Raw genomic sequence first — 25259 nt, 5'->3', positions numbered from 1 at the left:
ATGGAACCGATAACACCGGAGCAGGTCTGGACTCCACAGGCTCAACAACCATTAGGTCGGGCTCCTCCGGCTCCAAAAGTCCAGTGTGGCTCGGAGGAGAAGGAGTCAAGTCTGGGTTAATGGTCTTCGGCTCCGATGAAGGCGTCGGAGCCGACAACAATTTGGCAAGGCCTGGTGCCCGTAAAAGCTTCTGCACCAACCGGTCCATATCCAGATCTGAGAGGCTGACAGAAGACTTCGAGGAGTGCACCCAGGGTGCTGATTGGAGCAGAGGAGACGAGGGAATCTCAGAAACTGGCTCCAAAGCTGTGAGCTGGCTCAGAACAGAAGGGACACTCGGTTCCGAGGGCAGTGGAACCGATGACCCTATACCCTCCATTGTTTTAGCCTTTTTCGATGCTTTGGAGTCACCTGAAGACTTGGATGACTTTGAGGATTTACTAGCACCATCCTGGTCACCCAGTGCTTCCGAGAAGGGGTGCTGAAGTAAACCCCTATCCACCAATTTCCTCCTCCTCTCTAAAAGTACCCTGGAAGAGAAGGAGTGACAGATGCTACAAGAGTCTTGGAGGTGTAATGCCCCCAGACAATAAACACACTGAACATGCCCGTCAGTGACTGACATTTTTTGTTCACAAACCGGACATTTTTTGAAGCCAGATTTAGGATGAGGCTTCTCTTTCTCATCAGACATCTCTACTTTAAACTTCGACAAATTTAAACGATTGAAAAAACACACAAGAAATTATCTAACAACTACTGCTAAGAATGTGGTTAAATACAAGGCCAACTACTAGGCCAACTCTATAGAAAAAAGCAAGCCAACACAGGGCACTTATCTAAATCTAAGTCTAACTATACACATATATATATATATATATATATATATATAGATATATATATAGATATATATATAGATATATATATATATATATATATATATATATATATATATATATATAAATAAACACTATCCTAACAAGAAAGTCAAGAAAAAAAATTTTTTAAAACTTGCAAATAGACAAATGTATCCAATAAAATTGGTCCGAGCTATCTGGAACACCGAGATCTGTGCCGCGGCAAACTAGATCTGAAATTATTCCAGCAGTGCATCATGGGATAAGGGGCTTGGTCTCGAGCTACTGGAAAACCTTGAGCTTTGCTATCGACCGTGTCGGAGCAGAGGATCAGCTCCGAACCCATTAGTGAGAATAAATGGCAAGATTTAACAACTTCACATGTGTGGAATTTTAAAGTGTGAAACTCTGATCCGTCATGAAGTTCCTATTCCTGAAGAAGAAAACTCCAAAGGAAATCCATGAATGTATGATGCAAACATTGAGTGACAAGCGTCCTTCTTACTCAACTGTGAAGAAAATACAGTTGTGTACACATACCATAAATTTAGATGTTCGAGTGTATTCACTATTGCAGTTCTAAACAAGAGGCTATCCGGCTCCCGGTAGCCCTCGATCAGCCAGAATACCAAAGGTAAGTAAAAATGACGTCAATTGTAAAGGACGTCAGTGCGTCCGATACAAAAGGAGGCAGCCGACGTCACTTCCTCAGTCTTTCTTGCCATAACAGTCAGAAGTTCCCAGAAAAAAAGGCTTAAACCAAATTTAGCCTGTACCTTAGGAAAGGAGAAAAAGGGGGAATGAGGGAGGGAAAGCAGGACTGTAACAGTGAATACACACGAACATCTACATTTATGGTAAGTGTACACAACTGTACTATGTTCATCATGTTTCACTGCTGCAGTCCTAACCAATGGGTTGATTACCGCAGCCCAGAGAAAAGGGAAGAGGAACCAACAGAATCAAGGATTGGAGATAATGCCCTGCAGAATAGCAGTGGCAAACCCTGCCCTGGCTCTTTAAAACAAAGGCAAATTATAATGCTTTGTGAAACTGTGAACAGAAGTCCATGTGGCAGTCTCCAAAATGTCTTTAGTAGGGACACCCCTTAAAAAGGCTACAGAAGTGGAACTTGCTCTAGTTGAGTGGGTCCTAACCCCTTGAGGAGGAACCTTGCCATGAAAGGAATAACAAAAAGTAATACAACGTGCAATCCATTTAGAAATGGTTTGCTTAGAAATACCCTTGCCCTGGTTTCCAGGGGCAAAACAGACCAATAACTGTGCTGATTTCCGAAGGTCTTTAGTCCTGTCCAGGTAAAATCTAAGCTGTCTATACACATTAAGAGAATGTAGGACTCTTTCACTTCTATTTTGAGGATAAGGAAAGAATGTAGGAAGTTGTATGGATGATTAGAAGGTCAGGTTAGAAACCACCTTAGGCATAAAGGAGGGCTTGGTTCTCAGAGAGACCCTATCTGCATGGAAAATAAGAAAAGCCATCAATGCATGCAGCTCCAAAACCCTCCTTGCTGAAGTTATAGCCAAGAGGAAGGCAGTCTTCCATTAGAGAAACTTTAAATCTGCAGTGGCAGCTGGCTTAAAAGGAGGAAGAGTGAGTTTCTCTAGAACAAAATTAAGATCCCAGGCTGGAGTAGGCACCCTTCTGGGAGGTTTTAAATTACACGCACCTCTGAGAAACATTTTCATCAGGGGATGAGAGAAAATGGGTTGTTCAAAAGAACAATGAGCAGAAATGGCTGAAGCATGGATCTTGATAGAGGAAAAATAAAGACCACCCTGAAGCAAATCAGCCAGGTATTCCAGGATCAGAGTAAGGGTAGGCTGAGAAGAAGATTCCACTCTAGCCTGCATCCAATGTGAAAACCTTTCCCATTTGCCAACGTAGGAGTTCCTAGTGCTAGGCTTCCTGGCCTACCTCAGCACGTACGTCAACCACCTGCTGGGAAAGGGAAGAAGAAGAGGATGGAGTCATACAATGAGCCATGCTGCCAAATGGAGAGATTGAAGATGAGGATGTAGAATGTTTCCCCCTTCCTGAACTAAAAGACTTGGCCTCAGAGGAAGATGCCAAGGAGGAAATTGGGAGAGACTGCGAAGCAGTGGATACCAACACTGTCTGGGCCAGTCCGGGGCTATGAAAATAGTCCTTAGTCGTTCATCCATGACCTTCAATAATACTCTGGGAAGAGGAGGGAAGGCATAAACTGACAGCAGCGTCCAAGGGAAGGACAGGGCATCCACTTTCCAGGCTCTACTGTGATGCTGTCTGGTGCAAAAAAGAGGTAGAAGATGGTTGTCTGGAGAGGAGAAAAGATCCACTTGAGGAGTGCCCAAATGTTGAATGATGCTGTAAAAAACTGCTCTATTCAGCTGCCACTTGTGAGGATCCAGGGTCTGTCTGCTCAACTGGTCTGCCAAAACACTGAGCCTTCCTGGAAGAAACGGAGCTAGGAGATGTAGGCCCAGGGATGCTGCTATGGACCAAAGACTCATGCTCTGTCTGCACAGGAGGTAAGAATGAGTCCCTCCCTGCTTGTCGATGTACCACATGACTATGGTGTTGTCTTGTCCTGACAAGCTGGGTCCCTGGAGAAAGAAGAAGATGCTTGAAAGATAATAAGGCCTGCTGGACTGCCATCAACTCCTTTAAATTTATGTGCAGGTGCATCTGCTGGGCATTCCAACTTCCCTGTATGCATCTGCCATCCAGGTGAGCACCCCTGGCGTAGTCCGACGCGTCTTTGGTAAGAATTTGAGTGGCAAGGGGTGGGCGAAAAGGCATGCCTTTTTTTGTAGACAGGCTGCTGCCCACCATAGAAACTCTTGTCTGCAGACATGAAAGCAGAGAAATCATATCCAGGTGCTGTGTGTGTTGACACCAAATGTTCTTGAGGTACCACTGCAATTTCCTCTTATGCAGTCTTGCATATGGAATCATGAGAATGCAAGAGGCCATGTATCCCAGAGCTTGCAAGTATTTCCTTGCAGGGAGCTGGGACAGGCTTGCCAAGTCCTTGAAGTAAACTGAAAGAGTTGTCCGCTTCTCCTGGGTGAGACACATCATCTGGCCGTCTGTTTTCAGACTCGCTCCCAGGAATGTTATCTCTTTGGATGGCACCATTTTTGATTTTTCCTCGTTGAGAGTGTAACCCGGGGAAGAGAGATGAGTCTTTACAAATTCTAGATCCTTTAACAGCTGTTCCTGAGAATTCGCTTGAATTAGATAGTCATCCAAGTATGGATAAATCTGAATTTTCTTCTGCCTGCAAAAAGCAATGACTGGAGCCAGGCACTTTGTGAAAACTTTGGGAGCAGTATAAAAGCCAAAGGGCAGCGCAGAGAATTGATAATGTTGCTTGCCCACCCTGAAACTAAGGTATTGCCTGCAACTTTTCCTGATAGGGATGTGCAGATAAGCTTCTTGGAGATCCAATGTTACCAGCCAGGAATCCTTTTCCAACACTGGCAGCAACTGATGCAGAGTGAGCATTTTGAACTTTGGAACTATCAAGAAAGAGTTCAGGATGGATAGATCTAGGATAGGACGCCACGTGTCTTTTTTTTTTTTGGAACTAGGAAAAGTCTGGAATAGAAACCCTGGCCTACCTGCTGAGTAGGAAATGATTCTATTGCTCCCAGAATAAACAAAGACAAAATTTGCTTTTCTATTTCTGCCCTTTGGTTTGGAGGAGCATCCAGGAATCCTTTGGGTACTGGAAAGGTGTGGAAAGAAAATTTGTGTCCTAGGGATATAGTTCTGAGTACCTATTTGTCATCTGTGATGATGGCCCACATATTTGCAAAAAGGGCCAACCTTCCCCCTAAAGGACTCTCCGGGTAGGCAAGAACAGGCAGAAGTTGGACAGAGTCACTGAGAATGTTTAGATTGAGATGCAGGCTTAGAACTTCTCGGCTTGGAAGAAGATGCCTGCCAATGCTTAGACTTTTGAGGGGTAGCCACCTGTCCCCTAGAAGATTTGTAACCTCTAGTCCTAGAACGGTTCTGTCTGCTGGCATCAGGGAATGCAACTCTTAGAAGGGTAATTCCTGCTAAAGCAAGGAGGGTGAACTTGCAGAAAGTCTAACTGTCTGCATAGACTAGGCCTTGTCCTCCATCCTCTTGAGCACTTCCTCTGCTTTGCTGCCAAAAAGACTGTCCTTATGCAAAGGTACATCCAAAAGCTTAGCCTTGACAGGCTCTGGTAGGGGCTGTTCCCTGAGCCAAGCGTGCCTTCTAATAACTGAGCCAGTAGCTGTAGCCCTACAGGAGGCTTCTACAATGTCAAAACCACAATGTAAAGAATGTTTACAGACAATACTGGCGTGATTCAGCAAATCCTGCATATCCTTATTCTCCGCCAACAGAGGCACACTTGCTATCCTGGACTTAATAGCTTCCAAGGTGTGCTGCTGGTGCTTCAGCATATGAAAAAGACAATTAGTAGATCTAATAGCAAGAGTGGCAGAGGTATTAACCTTTTTACTCCACCTATCTAGGTTCCTAGATTCCCTGTCAGAAGGAACAGGATTTTTAGTAACAGTGGCCTTAACTCTTTTAGGGCCTTGAGAAATAACCTCTGGATCAGCCAACGGATTCGTGAAAAGAAACAAATGAGAATCAGGGACTCTATAGTACCTGTCAGGTTTCATGGGAGCAGGAAGAACTGAATTTGGAGTCAATGAATTTTCCAGAAAGACATCAACCACTTCCAACACAGGTGGAATAGCCAGAGGCTTATGCTGAGGCAAATCCAAAAACTCCCTAATCCTTTTCTTAGAAAGGGGATAATCCTGACTTTCCCATTTAAAATGCTCCCTGAGTGTATTTAAAGTATCACCAAAAGAGAAATCTTCTGGTGGAGAAGCCAAAGGGATGGACTCCTCTGCGTCCCCTGTGTCTGAATCCTCAAAAGGAGAGAAAGCCTGAGAAACTTCTTCATCAACAGAAATGCTAGAAGTATCAGAACCTGAATAAGACAAAGCCTCAGGAGAGACTTCCCTACCTCTCTTTGAAGGAGGAGGCTGTGAACCCTTAATAAGAGATAAAAGGTAATCAGCCATTTTAACCATTTGAGAATGAGGGGAACAAGAGGAAACTGGAGACTGGTTCTTCACAGGCTTACGACTGGAAGATTTACCTGCAAGTCTGAAGGACTCGGGAGGCCTGGCAACCGCCAAAGTTGCAGCCAAAGTCGTAGGTATGAGCTTGCTGTTGGAACGAAGACCGGAGAACCTTGGACACTGGAGTCAGCTTAGTGACTCTGGATCCAGCTGAAGAGGCAACAGGCAGAAGGTCTGAAGGCAAAATGGAAGCCGGAGGCCTGGGGGCCTCTGAAATGGTCTCAACCAAGGTCTGAGGTTGAAAATCTGCAGGCTGCATGGGCTGCAAAGGTGCCTCACTGGCTACCGCATGACTGACGACCAACTTAACATCATCCGAGGACTTGACCTTCGGAAGCCTGTTGCGGTCCTTAGCCTTACGTTTCTTGGGGATATCCGAAGCCTGAAGACCAGCAGACGCCATACCGACAAACTTAGGCCAAACTCCAAAATGTTTAGCTAAAAGCTTAGCCCGATGACAAATAATATGCTGATTAAAGGAAGCACAGAGCTCACAATTAGGAACGTCGTGGTCAAGGCCTAAACAAATAATACAATAGGAATGAAAATCTCTATGGGGAATCTGTTTTCCACAGGTAAGACAATTATTAACCTTTTCTGACAGTCGTTAAGGCAAGAAAAGAGGATCCCCAACGGGGTACTTAACTGTAGTTCACTTCAACTTTGTAGTCAGAAACAAAAAAGGTAAACTGACGACCGGCACACGTGCAAGAAATGCTTCTGCTTGGGCTCCATGGCAAGGAAGACTGAGGAAGTGACGGCTGCTTCCTTTTGTATTGGACGCCCTGACTTCCTTTACAACCAACGACAGCCGATGTCATTTTTACTTACCTTTGATATTCTGGCCGATCGAGGGCTACTGGGAGCCGGATAACCCATTGGTTAGGACTGCAACAGTGAAACACGAACATGTGGTGTGCAAACTTTCAGTGTGAAGATTTCGAGATAGAAGCAGCAGCAAGATCTGGAGGCCACAAATGGTGTCAACTCCTGAAATTGCAGACCATATCCATGATCTGATTTTGGCAGATCGGTGAATATCAACTAAAACAGTTTCTGAGACAATTCAGATATCCAGGGAATGTGTTGTGTTTATAATACACGAGAAGATGGGTATGCAGAAGCTGTCAACCAAGTGGGTGACCAAATGTTTGAATGCCGATGAGAAAAGATGTCAAGTGGACACTTCCAAGTTGATTCTGTGACACTTTCATCGAGCTGGTGCTAACTTTTGGAACTACTAATTACTGTTGATGAATCATGGTTATACCACTATGATCCTGAGACAAAACAACAGTCCATGCAATAGCGGCACTCAAGTTAAGGCCAAAGAAGTTCAAGACCCAAAAGTCAGCAGGAAAGGTCATGGCCACAATGTTTTGGGATCAGAAAGGTGTTCCAATGACTATCTTCCAAGGGGCCAAACAGTTAATGCAGAATACTACTGTAGCTTGCTGTGCTGATTAAAGGAGGCACTGAAAGAAAAAAGGAGAGAGAAGCTGTGGAAAGGAGTTCTCTTTTTGCAAGACAAAGCACCTCTTCTCAAGGTTGGCAAAATGATGGATGTTTTAATGAAACTGGGGTTTGAGTGCACAGACCATCCACCCTACTTACCAGATCTTGCACCACCTATTTCCTGTTTCCAAACCACAAAGAGAGTTTGAAAGGGTGACAATTTGAATGATTCGGAATAGACTGCAGCAGAGGACCAGTATTTTACTGACCAGACTTCAGAGCTTTTTTGGCAGAGTTACACAAACTTCAGACACTATGTGCCACGTGTGTTGACCTTCGGGGAGAATATGTTGAATAACTTTGTCTTATGGCTTCAAGTCATTCCCTTCTTGATCGGGCTTAGAACTTTTCAGCGCCCCTCGTTTATATACTTTTTTTTTTCTAAATAGGAGAGGAGAACGGAAAGCTAAGAAAAGCTACAATAAGCTATTATAAAAATAAATATTATAATAAGTAAGAAAGCACATTGCAAATGCAGAGCCTTTGGACACGCATCTGTTTACTTCACGTGGCAAAAGTGATATGAAGTACTAAGGTGGAATGGGGGAATTATAAGGAAGAGAGGAGTCAGAGCCCTGAATCCAAAGCTTCAGAAAATGCTAAATTGCATGAAAACAGACATAGGCTCTAACATTACATAATGAACAGACTGCAATTCTTCGAACAATAATGGCAATTTCACTTACAAAAGGCTTAAAACTTTCAGCAAATCTACTTCAAAGAAACAGATATTCTATAAATTAAGTTTTAGCAGATTCTCAGTGTGTACTTGTGATGCTGTTTATCTACTTTACTTGTAAACTGCAAGGCATCTGTGTGCCACTAATTACAGACATTTTGCACAAACTAGACACAAATGCAAATCTCCCTTTAACTACTTTTACTTTAGAGATAAATATAAAGTACAAATGAAATGTACAGAGTAGCAGTAAAGTCCGAAAATGTCGTAACACAAACACATTTCAGAAGGTGAATATGGAGTGCTCAGATCACAAATTAAAATGGTAAGCATCGGCCAACATTTCTTTAACTAGCAGTGCTATGAAAACATGTTCAATTTTGTATCTTAAAAATATTTTAATACACTTACCTAGCTAAGGCAGCAAGATTTCCTAAAGTATAAAATACTGCAAACAGCTTTACGTTAATCCAAAGTAGCGCTGTTCCCTGTAGTAAAAAAGTGAAACTATTAACATTTTATGCTCTAAAATTTAATAAACAAACAAAAAAAAAAAAGGTGAGGGGCATTATTGCATACACTATCTTGACAAATGCTAGTTCTGTATCGTTAAGTAAAAGGCAATATCACACTCTACTAAACATAGCAAATACTGTTCATGGGAAGTTACATTACTCCAGTGAATCTAAAAGTGGAATTCAATAACTGTGTCCTTCCCTCAGAAATTAATCTGTTAAATGGACTGCAACTTGCAGTTCATTCCGAAAAGTGGCAATTTTTTTCCTCTATACCGTATTCAGTGTTAAGTCCAAAGGTAAAGTTAGTCATAAGCAAAGCTATATGAGGCACTGCAATTTGAAGGACTGTTATATACTGATTCTAGCAAATACACGATACACCCTCTGTAAGGATAAACAGTCAAAATGATTGATTAATGCAGCATTAAATGACATACAACAGTGATGCAACTTATATCAAATATTTTAAATTCTTTTAGAATTTGCAGGTAAATTAAACCACATGCTCAAAATGAATGTACTTTATTTTATTAAGTAAAAAATGTCAGAAGCCTGGAAATAATAAAAAAATACTCAGTTACTTAAAACAGGTACATTAACAGGATTAAATATATAAAAATTAGTACATAGCTTGTCTGCTATGCTATAAAAAGAGCAATGGATTATCTCAATTATACAACCAGTAAATTAATTTTATTACATTCACAAAGTAATAAAAAGAATGCTTGATGCCATTTGTATTACAATAATTAAATATGAAACGGGTATAAAATAGCTACACAGATGCAAGCCGAAAATAACTCAGTAAATGGACATACATAAAATATAATTCAGTTTAAACAAGTCAGTATTTTACAAAACTATGTTGAAATTTGTATAACTTTTCAAATTTAAGCTCAATAGTTTTAACTTAACTACATTTTTTTTTTAATTTGCTGCACTGATTATATTACTAGGTTGCCAGATTTCATGTTTGGAATGCCAGATTTTAAATAAGCATACACTTGGATCATTTACAAACTTTTCCAAAATTAAATGCAAAACAGTGGAATCTATATATCCTAATTCCATGATTGAGGAATTTCAGAGTATTCCCCTTATTTCATGGTAAAGCAATCTAACGTAGCAATGGTAACAGGGTACAGCACCCCCATACCAGGGGTGCAGGAGTGCTTAAGTGTACCACAGCGAGTTCTGAAACTATTAGAATTGGACACTAATTTTTTTTAAGTGCTGGTAATCACCTTACCTGGTCTCTCACTTCTGACAGGGAGTCAAATTTAGAGGAAGTCAAAATCTGTGTTATGGGCTTTTCTTTTAAGGGATCCTCAAGCAGACATTCTGCAGCATGCTGTGATTCATCAGTCAAGTCACTCTGGACGTACAGCATGTGTGGCATGCAAAGTTATTGCAAAGACAAGCTGGTGAATGTGAACTTCTCAGATCTGTACATGACCTGCACTTATTCTGTGGGAAGGACAGCAGAGCTTCGAGCAGTGGCAGCCATATTGCCAAGAACGTGATGTCACACTTGGGAAGTTTTGTCCAGACTATACACTTTTTTGAAGGCCAAAGATATGATCTGCGTTCTTTGCAATGACAGCAACATCATCACAGTTCTCCCTGGTTATCCATCTGCTAACTGGCAGATTCTCTGTAGGGAAGGGAAGGAATCACCTAGAAAGATTGGCATTGAAGACAGCAGGCCTTTTGTGGTCAGTGGGTCACCCTAACATTGCATGATGTGGCGAAATTCTACATATTTAGGGTTGTTGTGGCAATGGAGGTGAGTTGTTTCCCCTCTTCAACATCTAAATGTTGGCTATAATCCTTATCTCTGGATTTTATAGGCACAGATTTACAAAGATATTTTGTGCATTTTCTGAGCAACAGCAGCTCAGACTTTGAAGAGTTGACAGACATCTTGGGAACAGAGGCAGCAAGGAAATATCTCAAGAAGAAAGGGTGGGCAAGGGAGATGCTTCCCAAGAACACCAGTCAGTAAGGAGGTAGGTGACGACCATCATTTACATGAGTGGTTTTATGGGAACATCCCCAAAAGGACAAAAAGGCACATTGATGGGAAATAAAAAGTGCAGTGCTTGCCTTATTCACACTGAAAGAGATGGCATCACAGGAGATAACACTACGAAATCCAGCACAAGCACCCTTTACATATAAAATGTTAATCACAGGAAAGTGGATGCTGAAAATGTCAATATCAGGAACATCAATACCAAAACGTATTTTGTATGGGAGGGTCCAACTTGCCTGGAAAGCGAATGTCAGCAGCACCAATGACAGGAAAAGTGTTGTCTGAAAGGTTAAAGACAGCAGACACAATATCTGGTACTAAGTCGCTTCAGGCCTTGCTACATGCCAGTGGGGCAGCCAAGAGAAGTCGTATACTACTTAGTCATGTGCTCTTTCCCCAGGAACCACAATTCATAGAATCGCTTGGCCATGTAGATTAGCATAGCCACTCCTCCCACGAGGTGCCATAGTGAACACAGCCAAAATGCAACATTCAGCCATAATGGAAGAGTTTAAGTCCTGGGGAGCTTGGTGAAAATGTAGGGTCAGGAGGTGTGCGAGTGAGTGTATGTGAGGGGGCTATATTTGTGAGTGAGTGAGTTTTGTGAGTGAGTGAGTGTGTGTGTGCGTGTGGGTGTGTGTGTGCTTGTTCATGTGCACGAGTCAGTAAGTGTGAAAGGATGAATGTATGAGTGTGATCAGATGGGTAGGAGGGTCTGTGTGCGTGTGTCTGGGGGGGGGCTGTCATGCCTTCACATACCCCCAGACTAATGAGCACAGGCTACAACTTGGGTGGGGGACTGCTAGTCACCGCAGATAACTATACTATGGGGATGGAGGTGACCACCAGCTACCAGGGATTACTTTAAGACTTGGTGTGGTAAAGGCACTTAAATCAGTATGGAGATCAAGAGGTGGTGGAAACACTAGATACCAGAAATTACTTTACAAAACGTGTGCCATACTGGTACTTAAATCAGTAGAGAAATCAAGGATGGGAGATCACTAGACATCAGGGATAGTCACAATGGGGTGCCGGAAAGGCACACTAAATACAAGGTGCATAAACCACTAGACATCAGGAGCTGTTTAAAAAATAAATAAATAATGAATAGGGAGAAAATGGATTTTCCCCCCGATACAAAGGCTCACTGCATTACTCCACTGCACTAAATTATCAGTTAGTGCAGCTAGGTGTTTTTCTTCTACATATTAAAGACTTGACAATCATGTCATGTACAAGGAGGAGGGACAGAACCTGGCAGACATTGCTTCATAGCATGCATGTGTTGAAGGAAATGAAGTGTAAAACCTGAATGTTTAATATTAATGACTGAACTGTAATCATCTGATTACAGTTCTGACAACAGGAACAGGTATTGGGTTATGTGTGAGGGGGGTCTTTTACTGGTGTGCTTTTGTGTATAAGACTGACAGTGATGGGGGCCTCTGCTTCTCTAATGCAGTCATTAACACATTACCTACATAGGAAGGGACCCCAGCTAATTTATCTGTGAATCACAAAATAATGCATCATGGGAGCAAGCCATACAGCTTGTACTAGGGTAATTAATGAATCCCCAGGATAGTAAATTAATCAGATGAAGTTGAAATGATATTTCTTTTGTAAAGGCAATACCACTTTATGTCAATAGGCCAATATCCATATCAAATCATGATTACAAAGTCAATACAATGGAAAAGGGAAGTTTGCATAGTTATATGTTATAATAACAAAACCTATTCTTGCATGGAACAAACTATTCTGAAGAGATCGATATTGCAGTCGTATATTTCAGCTTTTCACCCTTTTTTCTCTAACACCCATTAGAAGACAAAAATAAACTATTCCATTGTAGTTCTATCTATTGCCTTGCATGTGACAGATATATTAGTCTCTTCATTTTATGAATGATTATGTGTTTTTTTAATAGAGTGTAGCAATATATTTTATCTGAAAACAAATTATTAGTTTAACAATGAAGTTCTATGATGAATTTCCACCAAACAGGGAACAAAAGCACTTAAACTTCAATAAACTGGATGTAAAGGTTTGTTTTAACACCTGGTTCAGTGTTTTATTGTTTTACCAGTGTAATTCCAAAGCTGTGTTTGTTTTTGGTCCTAAATTATTAGTTTAACAAGATATAGCATTTTTGTAGTTCTAGAAAAAGTGTGACGTTCTTGTTTTTAGCTCAAAAGCAGTAGCGAAGATCTATTATTGTTTTCTCCATATTAATATGCCTGTAAAAGACACTGGACATAGGATTTAAGCCTGTTCAAGTTATAGGGTAAAAATACAACAGGAGTCTGATAACTAATCAGGGAACCAGGGTAATTCAAGAAGTATGAGACTAGAGCAGAACATCAGTATGCGTTGCTTGCCTCCTCACTACAGTTAAGCCTGCTATTAAAGCAAATATGAGATGAGCAGAGGTACCAAAACAGCAGCAGTGACTCTCTCTGTGGAAGAAGCATAATTTTGTAAATATTTTACTAGTGTTATGTTTCACAGAGGTTCTTATAAGGCATTTTCTGTCGATGCATGTGTTGAGGAGACCTTACTTGAACATGGCTGTTTAAAGGTAAATGAATTAAGGAAACACACTGTCAAACAAAATAAATTACAAGATTTCCAGTCTGCCAGTGATGCTAGTGCGTTTCCCACATTTTACAACTAAGTGTGTTAAGAGGAAGAAGTGGAGAGGAAATTAAATTAACGTTAAGCAAAGACTAATGATATTTAAATACTCAGAAGAAATGTTAATGGCTTTAAAAATCCTATTAAGAGAGCTATGATCTGCTTGTTAATCAAAAGATACCAAGCTAATCTAATAGCTTACAACAGGTACATTTAAACCTCCAGAATAGTTCATGGCTCAACAAGAGGTTTTTTTTTTAAAGGACTAGCCAGTTTAGCATACCTTGGAAGCAAAAGAAGAGGCAAGGTAATTTTATAGAAAGACACTCTGCAGTTTGCAACTGCAGTCACTTGACTTCATAACAGACGGCCAAGACATTGTTCAGAGTGGCCTCCATTTATCTCTCACCAAAAGCAATATTTGGGTTATTTAAGATCTTGGCCAGCTTAACAGAAGTTACTGAAGGGTACACTTTTAGCAGGTGATTGGAACCAAGTAACAAATAAAAGGGGCGCAACAGCTGGTCCATGACAAGTTACATTTACTGGAATGAATCAACAGGTAAAAGCCTATTCCCAAGACAGGAGTCTATTAGACAATGGACAGATAACAGAGAGATGGGGACCGAGGTTACACTTTCTATTCTTTAAAATATCATACGTGGTCTAGAGCTAATACAATATATATGCTATCAGAACAAACAGACATTCTAAACACCTCTATTTGGGGCTTATGTTCTCCACTCAGACCATACAACTTTGATAATTCCATGTTGGATCAAGAATATATAACCAAAAGTAAAACACTGGTACTTTCCCTCATTTACATTAAATGATACTACATTTAGAGTATGTGTTCAATATACAATTCAAAACATTTTTCTTCAGGATGAGGAAAAAACACATTGTAACATTATACGTACTGTTATTCTATCTCTAAACATTTTCTTTCTTAAATCAAAACAAGAGAAAATTTAAAATACAAGTAATCTTTACAACTGAGAAGTACCCTTAAGGATTATAATCCAACTGTAGAAGGAACTGCTGAGTAACGCTAAGAGAGATTCAGCAATACATGGACACCAAGCTAGCCATTCAGATGGTGACATTAGAATGTACATTTATAGTTCCATCCCTCAAAAATATTAGATATTTAGTAATACACCTTAGACAACAAAAGTTCAAAAGAATGGTACCACACATCCAGGTTTTAGATTCTGAGGTGATAATGAAAAACCCAGCACAGATCTTCAATATTTTTAGGATTGTTATTAGAGATTATATGCACAAGGAGACCCATCACAATTGGAAATGCAAATGAAGCAGTTTTTTAATGGTTTGATCCTTAACACTGTAAACTCAGAACAAGGTAATACACTGTTTAAACCAATATCATTTAAGGAACAAGAAGATGCAATGAAAAAAAAAAATCAGAAGAAATGTATATCCCCAGGATCACACAGTATTCCAAATTAGGTCTGGGTACTGCTTAAAAGTGAAATTTAAAATACTTGGTTCAAATTAATGAACAGAATATTGCAAGGTGACCTACCCCTAACACGGAAACAAGCACTAATAACCATCATCTCTAAGCAAAGTTAGGATGTTTTCATACCATCCTTTTATAGACCAATATCCATATTAAATCATGATTACAAAGCTTTTGTGAGCATATTAGCTAAAACAGTTTAGATTTGTACCAGAGTTAATTTTAATTCATCCTGATCAGTGTGGCTTTATACCAAGAAGAAGAACATTTAATAATACAATACAGACAATTTCAATCTTACATAAAACTGTATTCAGTGCTGGTCTCCTGACTGTGTTATGTCTTGACAATAAAAAGCATTGGTAGAGTAAGGTGAGATGATCTTTTTACAACATTAACCAAAGTTGGAATAACTAGAGGATTTTACTTCCTTATTGCAAAACATATACAGGGGTGCTGAAGCCTAGGTTAAAATATCAGCTGCACTGTCTGAAACCTTTCATTTATACAGAGGAACCAATCAAGGTTGCACACTGTCACCAACCTTGTTTGCTATCGATCTAGAACCAATGTCAGAGAAAATCTCTGTTTCTCTGCTATTCCAAATTTTGCCTGAGGTTCACTCCACTTAAAGATATCACTGTCTGCCAATAACATTTTATTGCCCTTGAAGAGACCAGATGAAGATATACCTCAGCTAATGTTGTTGTGCCTTTCGGCTTTTCCCGGGTAGGGGTTGCCACAGTGGAACTCCGGTCCGCTAATGATTGGCAGTAGATTTTTACGTGCAGAGTTGCCGGCCCTAATGCACAACCTTCAATGAAGGTACGCCCATTCACGCATGTCTCCACACAGAAGACGCTCAAGCTGAGAATCGAATAGAACAACGTCTTACTGTGAGGCGACAATGTTACCGCAGCACTATTTAATGAATTTGGAGAAACAGCTGGATGTAAAACCAAACTGTCAAAAACTAATGCTAAAGCTATAAAATATAAATCATCACTCTGACAGCATTTCCTATTGCTTTCAGAACATGATAGCTTAATATATCAAGGGGTGTGGTTTGTCCAAACTAGTGAGAAATCAAACTTTGGAAGGTATGCACAACATTTACAGAAGGCAAACCCAAAGGTGGAAGAATTTAATTATGTATATACTGATCAGAAGATGCAAGCCCTTTATTAATATTTGCTACGTCATTTATTGTATGTGACTCAATCAAAATGGACCACATCTCCAATACCTTAATTGAAAAATGCTAAATCAAATTACGAAAACTTTTCTTAGGGAGGAGCATAAATCAAAAATAGCTTGGTACACGGATAGTTTTTTAGACCGCCAATGCCGACCTATCTGTCTACATGGAGGAAAATGAAGACAGAAGCTATTAATGAGCATTCTAGGGTTGACTGAAAGGGTCATTTTTTTTGCATGGAGGTAGCAAAATAACACATTTGTCAGGATCAATTATAGAAAGATATCCAAGATTTAATATAGAAGGCCATACCCATCCTAAATTATGATGAAAGTACAGTTGTGTACCTACCATAAATGTAGATGTTAGAGTGTATTCACTGTTGCAGTCATTACACTTGGGTTATCCTGCTGGCAGGCTACCCGCAGTCGGCCTGAATTCCAAAGTCCTGGTCCGGCATCGGTTGCTGTCGCCTCTTCCCCGACGTCGGTGCGCTAGGGGTATATAAGATGCAACCAACGCAATTTTCTTCAGTTTTTCTTGCCCCAGATGTCAGGTGCCCCCAAAAGGGTAGGCTAAAAATATTGCTTATAAAAAAGCATGCACTAACATAAAAAATTACCTTCATCTACAAGTAAATACACCGCATAGGTTGTACAGGAGAGAGAAGTACAGATAAGTCCCAGCAAAGAAAGGGGGATGGTGGGAGGGTAACCTGGACTGCAACAGTGAATACACTCGAACATCTACATTTATGGTAGGTACACAACAGTACTATGTTCATCATGTTTCACTGCTGCAGTCATTACACTTGGGTTGAATCCCAAAGCTGAGGTAGGGTGGCTGGGTCTAAATAGAATTAGGAGTGGCTATGAGGCCCTGCAGAACTGCAGTGGTAAAGCCTGCTCTGGATTTAGAGTACAGAGGTAAGTGGTAGTGCTTGGTAAACGTGTGCACTGAAGTCCAAGTTGCAGCCTCCAAAATATCCTTGGTTGGTACTCCTCTGAGGAAGGCTGCTGAAGTCGCTGCTGCTCTTGTTGAGTGTAGCCTAATGCCCTTAGGCACTGATTTGCCATGTTGTGAATAGCAGAAACGAATGCAGTGGCCTATCCATTTTGAAATAGTCTGCTTTGAGATGGCCTTTCCTTGTGATCCTGCAGCATATGCCACTAAAAGTTGCTCAGTTTTTCTGAAAGCTTTAGTTTTGTCCAAGTAGAAGTGTAGCTGTCTGTGTATGTCCAAGAATGCAGCAGTCTCTCCCCTTTATTCTGTGGGTTTGGATAAAAAGTAGGCAAATGAATGGTTTGATTAAGAGCCACACTGGACACTACCTTAGGCATAAATGTTGGGTTCATCCTTAGAGAGACCCTGTCCGGATGGAAAATAATAAAAGGATCCACAGCCATTAATGCCTGTAACTCTAAGACTCTTCTTGCTGAAGTTATTGCTAGGAGCAGAGCTGTTTTCCATGATAAGAATTTTATCTCGGCTGTATTGTGGCTCAAATGGAGGCAGTGTGAGTTTTTCTAAGACAAAATTGAGGTCCCATGTGGGTATCGGTGCTCTCCGTGGAGGTCTTATGTTTTTGGCCCCTCTGAGGTACTGCCTTAATAGTGGATGTGAAAAAATAGGCGGTTCCGTATTGTAATAAGCTGAAATGGCAGAGGCATGGATCTTAATTGATGAGAAGCATAGGCCTTTGTCCAGCATCTCAGTTAGGTATTGTAAAATCTGAGGAATATTTGGAACAAGCATGTCAATTCCTTGCGCCTGGTTCCAAGCACAGAATCTTTTCCATTTTTCTGCATAAGATTTTCTGTTGCTGGGCCTCCTGGCCTCCAAAATAACATCCATAACTGCTTTAGAGAGAGGTGTGTTCTGAGTGGTTATATTATCCGCCATCCAGCCAGATTTAAGGTTCTGAGGTGGCTGTGCAGGATCTGATTGTTTTGTTGTGTCAGTAGATGAGGAATTTGAGGTAAAGTCCAGGCTGGGCCTTGAGACAAGCTCTTTAGGATTGGATACCAGTGCTGGTGTGGCCAGTCTGGGGCAATCAGTATAATTGTTGGCTTCTCTTGTCTGACCTTTAGGAGTACTTCTGGAGGACAGGCAGTGGAGGAAATGCATATACTGTAAGGGTTTTCCAGCTGAATGATAGAGCATCCACCTTCCATGCTTGTTTGTGATAAGTCCTTGTGCAGAATCTCTGTAGCTGGCAGTTGTGAGGGGAGGCAAATAGATCTATGTCTGGGCATCCCCATTTCCTTGTTAACATGCTGAAGACTTCTGGATCTAGTTTCCACTCGTGAGGGTCCATGAGGCTTCTGTTTAGTCTGCCAGAGTATTTGTCTTTCCTGGCAGGAATTGTGCTTGCAGGTGCACTTGATAAGTCAATGCTGTGTTCCCTAAAGTCCTGGCTTGTCTGCAGAGGGGGTAGGGATTTAGTATTTTGCCTCCCCTCACAACTGCTTGTTTATGTACCACATGACTGTAGTATTGTCCGTATTTATCAACAGTTGTCCTGGATGGAGTAGGTTCTTGAAGGCTGTCAGGGCATTCTGTACAGCTATCATCTCTTTTTGATTGATATGAAGATTCATTTTGCTTGCGGGCCACGTGCCCTGAATATATTTTCCTGTCATGTGGGCCCCCCCACGCATAATCCGATGCAGCTGTTGTAAGTGTCTGCCTGGCTGTGGGTAGAGTGAATGGCTGTCCCTTGTTGTGGTGACAGGCCAGTGCCCACCATCGAAACTCCTGTTGCAAGGCAGGGAATGAGGGTAATTAATGTTTCCAGGCTGTGGCAATGCTGAGTCCAAACACTTTTTAGGTACCATTTTAGCTTCCTCATATGCAGTCTTGCATATGGAATTAGCAGAATGCAGGATGCCATGAAGCCCAAAGCCTGCAGAATTTTTCTTGCAGGTAACTGGGTCTTTGTTGCCATCTTTTCGAAGTAAGAAGTCAGTTGCCTTTGTTTGTCTGGCGTGAGATAAGCCATCTGGGCAGTTGTATTTATGCTTGCACCCAGGAATATTTTCTCTTCAGAGGGTACTAGTTTCGATTTATTTTCGTTTACTGTGTACCCTAGGCAAATTAGTAATCTTTTTACAAACGCCAGATGCTTCAGCAGAATGTCCTTGCTCTCTGCTTGAATAAGGCAGTCGTACAAGTAGGGATATATTTGAATTCCTCTTTGTCTGCAAAATGCAATTACTAGTGCCAGGCATTTTGTGAAGATCCTGGGCACAGCAGATAAGCCAAAGGGCAGTGCAGAGAATTGGTAGTACATTGAGCCAGCTATGAATCTGAGGTATCTTCTGCAAGATTGTCTGATTGGGACATGCAGGTATGCCTCTTTGAGGTCCAAAGTTACAAGCCAAGCCTTCTTGCCCAGCATGGGCAGAAGCTGCTGCAGTGTCAACATTTTGAATTTTGGAACGTCCAGAAAAGTGTTTAGAATAGACAGGTCCAGTATTGGTCTCCAGGCTTTGCCCTTTCTGGGTACCAAGAAAAGTCTTGAGTAAAATCCTTGTCCCTGCTCTTGTTGTGGTACTCGCTGAATAGCCCTCATGTCAATGAGAGATGAGATTTGCTTTTGTGCCTCTGCCCATTGATTGTGTGGCAGGTCTGGCATACCTTTTGTCTTTGGAAGGGTGTAAAAGTGGAACCTGCAGCCCTGAGAAACTATATTCAAGACCTATTTGTCCTGGGTGATCATGTGCCAATTTTGTGAAAAAAGTGCTAGCTTTCCCCCTAAGGGTGCTGCCAAAAGATAAGTGCTCGGCATTGGCAGTGGGAAGTCATTGGGATTGTTTCCGATATGGCTGTGATTTGTCTTCTCCGCTTTTGGAGGTAGAAGCCCCCCATTGTTTAGGCCTGTATGAGCCTTGGGGCTGAGATCTGCCTCTGGGGCATCTGTATCTGCCTCTTTGTGGCCTGTCTGACACAGGAAAGGATCAATTCTTAGAAGGCCAGTTCCTGCTAAATCTGGATGGTTGGACCTGTAAAAAATCCTTTACTGTCTGCATAGATTTAGCTTTATCCTCCATTTTCTTTAACACCTCTTCTGCCTTAACACCAAACAAAGTATCATGCTGTAATGGAGCATCCAATAATTTTGCTTTAACGTGATCAGGCAGATTCTGTTACTTTAGCCAAGCATGCCTTCAAATGACAGAGCCTGTAACAGCGGCCCTGTAAGAGGCCTCCAGTGAATCAAAACCACATTGCAATGTATGCTTTCCCACTTGTTCAGCTGCATGCAATAAACCCTGCAATTCCTTGTTTTCAGAACCTTCAGAATTTGTCAACATTTTCTGTTTTAGCAGTGACATTAAGTATTGCTGATATTTAAGCATATGAAACTGACAATTTAAAGTCCTTACAGCCAAGGTAGCAGAAGTGTAAACTTTTTTTCCCCCATCTGTCCAGTGCTCTAGAATCCCTATCAGAGGGGACAGGGGTTTTTTTGCAGTGGAAGCCTTGACCCCTTTGGGACCCTGAGATATAGATTCTGGGTCAGCAGCAGGGTTTTTATATAGAAATTTATGTGAATCTGGAACCCTGTAGTATCTGTCTGGCTTAACGGGTGCAGGGGGTAAAGACTCAGGAGACAGGCCGGACTCAAAATACGTCAAATACAATGTCTAGTACAGGTGGAATAGCAAGAGGTCTGTGCTGAGAGAGATTTCTAAGCCTTTTCTTAGATTCTGAGTAATCCTGGCTCTCCCAGTGAAAATGCTCCCTCATGGTATGCAGGGTTTCCTCAATAGAATAGTCCTCAGGAGGAGAGACTGAAGGGATAGATTCTCCAGCATCAGAATCCTCATAGGGAGGAAGAGAGTATTCCTGTTCTGAAGAGGAGTCAGATGAAATGGAAACCTTATCAGAAGAATCATATTCAGTGTCTTGCCTAGGCCTCTTATCAGGAGGGGGATGGGAACCCCTGATCAAAGTAATTAGGTCTTCGGCCATTTTGAGCATCTATTTCTTAGGCATGGAAGTCTGTCTAGGAGAATGCTGTACGTGTTTCTTTGTCTTTAAAGCTGTTTTAGTCTTTGCCTTGGAAGCTGATGGCTTGATGTATAACTGTGTAGGTCTGAAAACACCCTCAGAAGCCGATGCCTACTCAACGGCTCCGGACCCAACTGAGGGAATAGTTTCCGAAGGTCCAATACCTTGAGTATCCAGAGGCCTAGTTGTCTCCACGTGGGAGTCGGAAGCGGCCTGTGGCTCTGAGGTAGTGGGTGTCAGGGGCTGCGAAAGCGCCTCACTGAGAACCGGCAAACCGGCGACTGGCCTAGTGGAGGCTTCGTCGTCGGTTTTGGACCTCGGATGCCTATCCTTTTCTTTTTCCTTGCGCTTTTTATGAACTCTGGTCGTCGGCTGTTCCGACGGCATTATATAATTAAACCTTCAGCCAAAGTAATGAAATGCAAAATCGTACCGACGCTTAATAGTGCGTTGGTTAAATCTAGCACAAAAACAACAACTAGCAATGTCGTGGTCAGGACCTAGGCAAGGAATACAGTAAGAATGAAAATCCTTATAAGGTATTTGCTTCCCACAAAAAATACAATTGTTAACTTTTTCTGACATCGGTCTGGAGCAAGAAAAAAGTTTCCCTAACGGGGTACTTAGCTTTATTGAAGACTTCGGATCTGAAATTCGATTTCAAAAATCTCAGGAGTCGGCTGACCGGCACTTGCGAACTGCTTTTGCTTCGGGCACCGCACGGCAAGAAAGATGGAAGAAAATGGTGTCGGTTGCATCTTATATACCCCTAGCGCACTGACGTCAGGGAAGAGGCAACAGAAACCGACGCCGGACCTGGACTTTGGAATTCAGGCCGACTGCGGGTAGCCTGCCAGCAGGATAACCCAAGTGTAATGACTCCAACAGTGAAACACGATGGACATCTGATCCTGATTGGAGGTACTATGAGTGATATCACAAACCAAACACTTTCCTGGCAGTGAGATAAGGAGACAAGGCTATAATACTAGTATCAGATGTTGAAGCAATAAGAAATACTAAATTGGCAGGTGGTGAAGGATTAGGATCTACAGCCAAATTTCCAATTTCTAAACAAACACCTGGAAAATTAAGTTACGAAAACAGACTGGGTGATGAAGAGAGAATTACAATAATGAAATGACAAAAATGCTAACAGACAAGAGGTAGGATCTTATCAAAACAAGAGCTTTAAATTCAAAATCTTTTGTAGTTCTGCACCATCTAGGGTTGGGAATGGGCAGGTATAATGGTCACATGATTCAGCAGCCTTGAATTAGGACTGCAGTAGTTGACAGCCACAGAAAAAGTTGGGAGAGACTACTGAATGTAGAGATTTTGGAATCCAGATAGAAAATGATTTTAAAATACTTGAAGTGCCCTTGTAAGCCAAGGACGTTTAGGATACTTTCTGGAAAACGCCTATAAAATATTTTATAGACCTAAAGGATTAGACAGAATCCATAATGCATCTAAAGCTCAATACTGGAGATACCAAACAGGAAAAGCCAAACACTAGCTACATATCTTCTGTCACTGTAGAAAGTTACAGGAGCTCAGAAATAACGTACAAGAACGAAGAGGTTTTGACAGCCAGGCTATAGTGGATGAGGACACCTATTTTATAGGGATGTGTGAGGCCCAGGAATCTTCTGATTTTACCAGGAAGCCATTTTCTTCATAATGTTGTTTATGAAAAATGCAGGATTCAACACTAGTGAAGTAATACAACTTCTGACTGAATTGCTGAATGAAGAACAGCATACCCTACAAACTAACCAGAAGCAAAAATGTTTTTAAAAAGTGGAACCTTTGGTTGCACTACATGGATAATGTGATGTTGGACATCTTTTAAATGTATTTATAAAGAAAAGGCATTATTCTGGGGTGTTATTTGGCACTCAACAGTACACAGAATACCCCCACACCCATATTAACATTTGGGAGACTACTGCTGAGATTTGGATAGTCATTCTATGATGTCCTGCAGCACTGCTTCAACGTAATGCAGAACACCCCCACCCCACCGTCAACATCACAGGGATTTAATTAGTTACATCCATGCTTAGCCTCTGACTACAACATGCAGCACTCTCCAATGGCATTGTTCAACGTTTTGCTGTCCTCAGCTTTGTGCACGACAGTGATGTAATGAAGGCAGAAAAGCAATAGGCAGCCTGAAAACTGAAAGGCAGCAGGGGCCATTTTCCATATTAAAGGTTACTACTGCTACTTTTTTAATATTAGCAAGCCCACTGAACCAGCAGGCTAAACTGCCAGTCTCTCTCACTTTTTGCCCTGGTGCATGCTGCTAGAAGACGACACTGCTGTGAGCAGGTAGGGCTCCTGCTGTGGTATGACTCTCATTCAGCAAAACTGCTGGAAAAAGAAGTGTCCCATGCAACAACTGCTAATGGCATGCATGTGCAAGCACTGTTCTCCTTACACACTTGAACTACTGCACGATCAAGTGGTATCTGGCATTATGTCTCTTGTTTATTCTCTCTCAACTAAACTAAAAGTCACTTACCTGTTTCCAGCTTAACCATCTACTGCACATATTAGTTACTCTACAAATATCTGTCTGTGTTTTACTACTCAAGATCATGCACTAGTAATCCCTGCAATTTATTCTAGGACAACCATCATCGGGCTGAACAAATCTTATTGCAGCCCACATTGCATTTTCTACCACACTCTATGCCCCTTCTATATTACCCTGACAATTTCACAGGTCACATTAGCATCACCATGTATACCTCCGGTCTCTTGTATGCTTTATAATCTGTTCAAATCATTTCCCCTCCTTAACAACATTATGTCACCACTCATACCCATCTTCGGACAGCTGATCTTTGTTATAACCATCCTCCTACCAACTACTCTTTACCATTTAGATCATACCTTTCAAAACTCCTCTTACACCTCTCACCAAACATCACAACCTAACAAATATTCTGTCCTCATCTCTAGTTCCATAATTCCAAAACATTCCCATTCCCGCAATACTTGCATCTTTCACCTTACAAGAAGATTCAAATGTTAACACTAATTGATTCTGGCAACTTGTCACTTTACCAAATTCATTGCTCTTTTATCTTCCTATTGACTTTGAATTCTGGTAATATTCAAACCAGTCCAGATCCACTCTGCTTTTCAAAACCTCAAATAAATCATCCTGTCCCCTCTTAAACAAAACCACAGCTCAGTAATCAATATTAGTCTGCTAAAAGATCAAGTGCAAAGCTTTATCATTTTTTTGTTATAATTATGCCCTCATCTTCTAAAATAGGTTTTATTGTACTAAAATGTGTAGTTTCTACTTTAGTTTCTATATTTATTAAGTTTAATAAAATAGTGCTTCTCTTTACTGTATGCCGAGTTACATTCCAGTTACTTCCTGATTCCATGTCATCCAGCCCTGCATTCTGATGCTGTACTAGAGGGGTGGGACAGTTCTGAAGTGGGTTGACATGTTTTCTGGAGTCATCAGGCTGCTGCTGCAGATTTTACAAAGTAACCAGAAAGCTGCACAGTCAAATCTAAATAAATAAACAAACAAACAAACACAGCTAAATTAAAGTGAAAGGTAACAAAAGTAAGATAGGACAGGAAAAAAGTCTTTGTAAGGTCTATAGTGCTTAGCATACAGTGTAAAAAAACAGATGCAAAACTAATTGTCTACTACTGGATTTATTTATTTTATTTATTCACATTTGTTGACCGGGAATGTCCGACTAGGTTTCACAGAGCTTGTTTTCAGCGGAGGCCCGGGGAGAAACGCTCCAGATGCATGTCTTTGGAATGTGGGAGGAAACCGGAGTACCCGGAGGAACCCCACGCGAACACAGGGAGAACATGAAACTCAACACAGAAGGCACCCCAGCCGAGAATCGAACTGGAGAACCTCTTGCTGTGAGGCGACAACGTTAACCGCTGCACCACTGTGCCGAATTGTAGAGAGAAAACTACTGATGTGTGACCCACCTCAATGAAAGACGTACTATACAGTCCGTTGCATGTTACACCACAAGTAATTAGTGATGAAAAGAAAACAGTTGGAATAATTTGCTCATCTGTGAAAATGATGCAGAAAAGTGATAATGCCACATTAGACAACGGTTTACTACAGTGTGATAATTCCATAGAGAATAACTTGATTTTACCT

General features: G+C 41.3%; 1 protein-coding gene across 2 annotated transcripts in view; it reads right to left on the bottom strand.

The window, feature by feature from the left end:
• The window catches only part of SFT2D1 (SFT2 domain containing 1), a 753002-nt gene that overhangs the window by 528731 nt on the left and 199012 nt on the right, over nt 1-25259 (bottom strand). For both annotated transcript variants that reach the window (XM_044069517.1, XM_044069526.1), the window contains exon 3: nt 8607-8683. In XM_044069517.1, the coding sequence (XP_043925452.1) occupies nt 8607-8683 (77 nt within the window). The remainder of the gene's footprint in view (nt 1-8606; nt 8684-25259) is intronic.

Source organism: Protopterus annectens, chromosome 1.part0 (genome assembly GCF_019279795.1).
Source record: "Protopterus annectens isolate FY-2018-M chromosome 1.part0, PAN1.0, whole genome shotgun sequence".
In the NCBI taxonomy this organism is placed as follows: domain Eukaryota; kingdom Metazoa; phylum Chordata; order Ceratodontiformes; family Protopteridae; genus Protopterus; species Protopterus annectens.
Note: the sequence above shows the minus strand (reverse complement) of the source record. Positions and strands in the feature narration are given on the sequence as shown.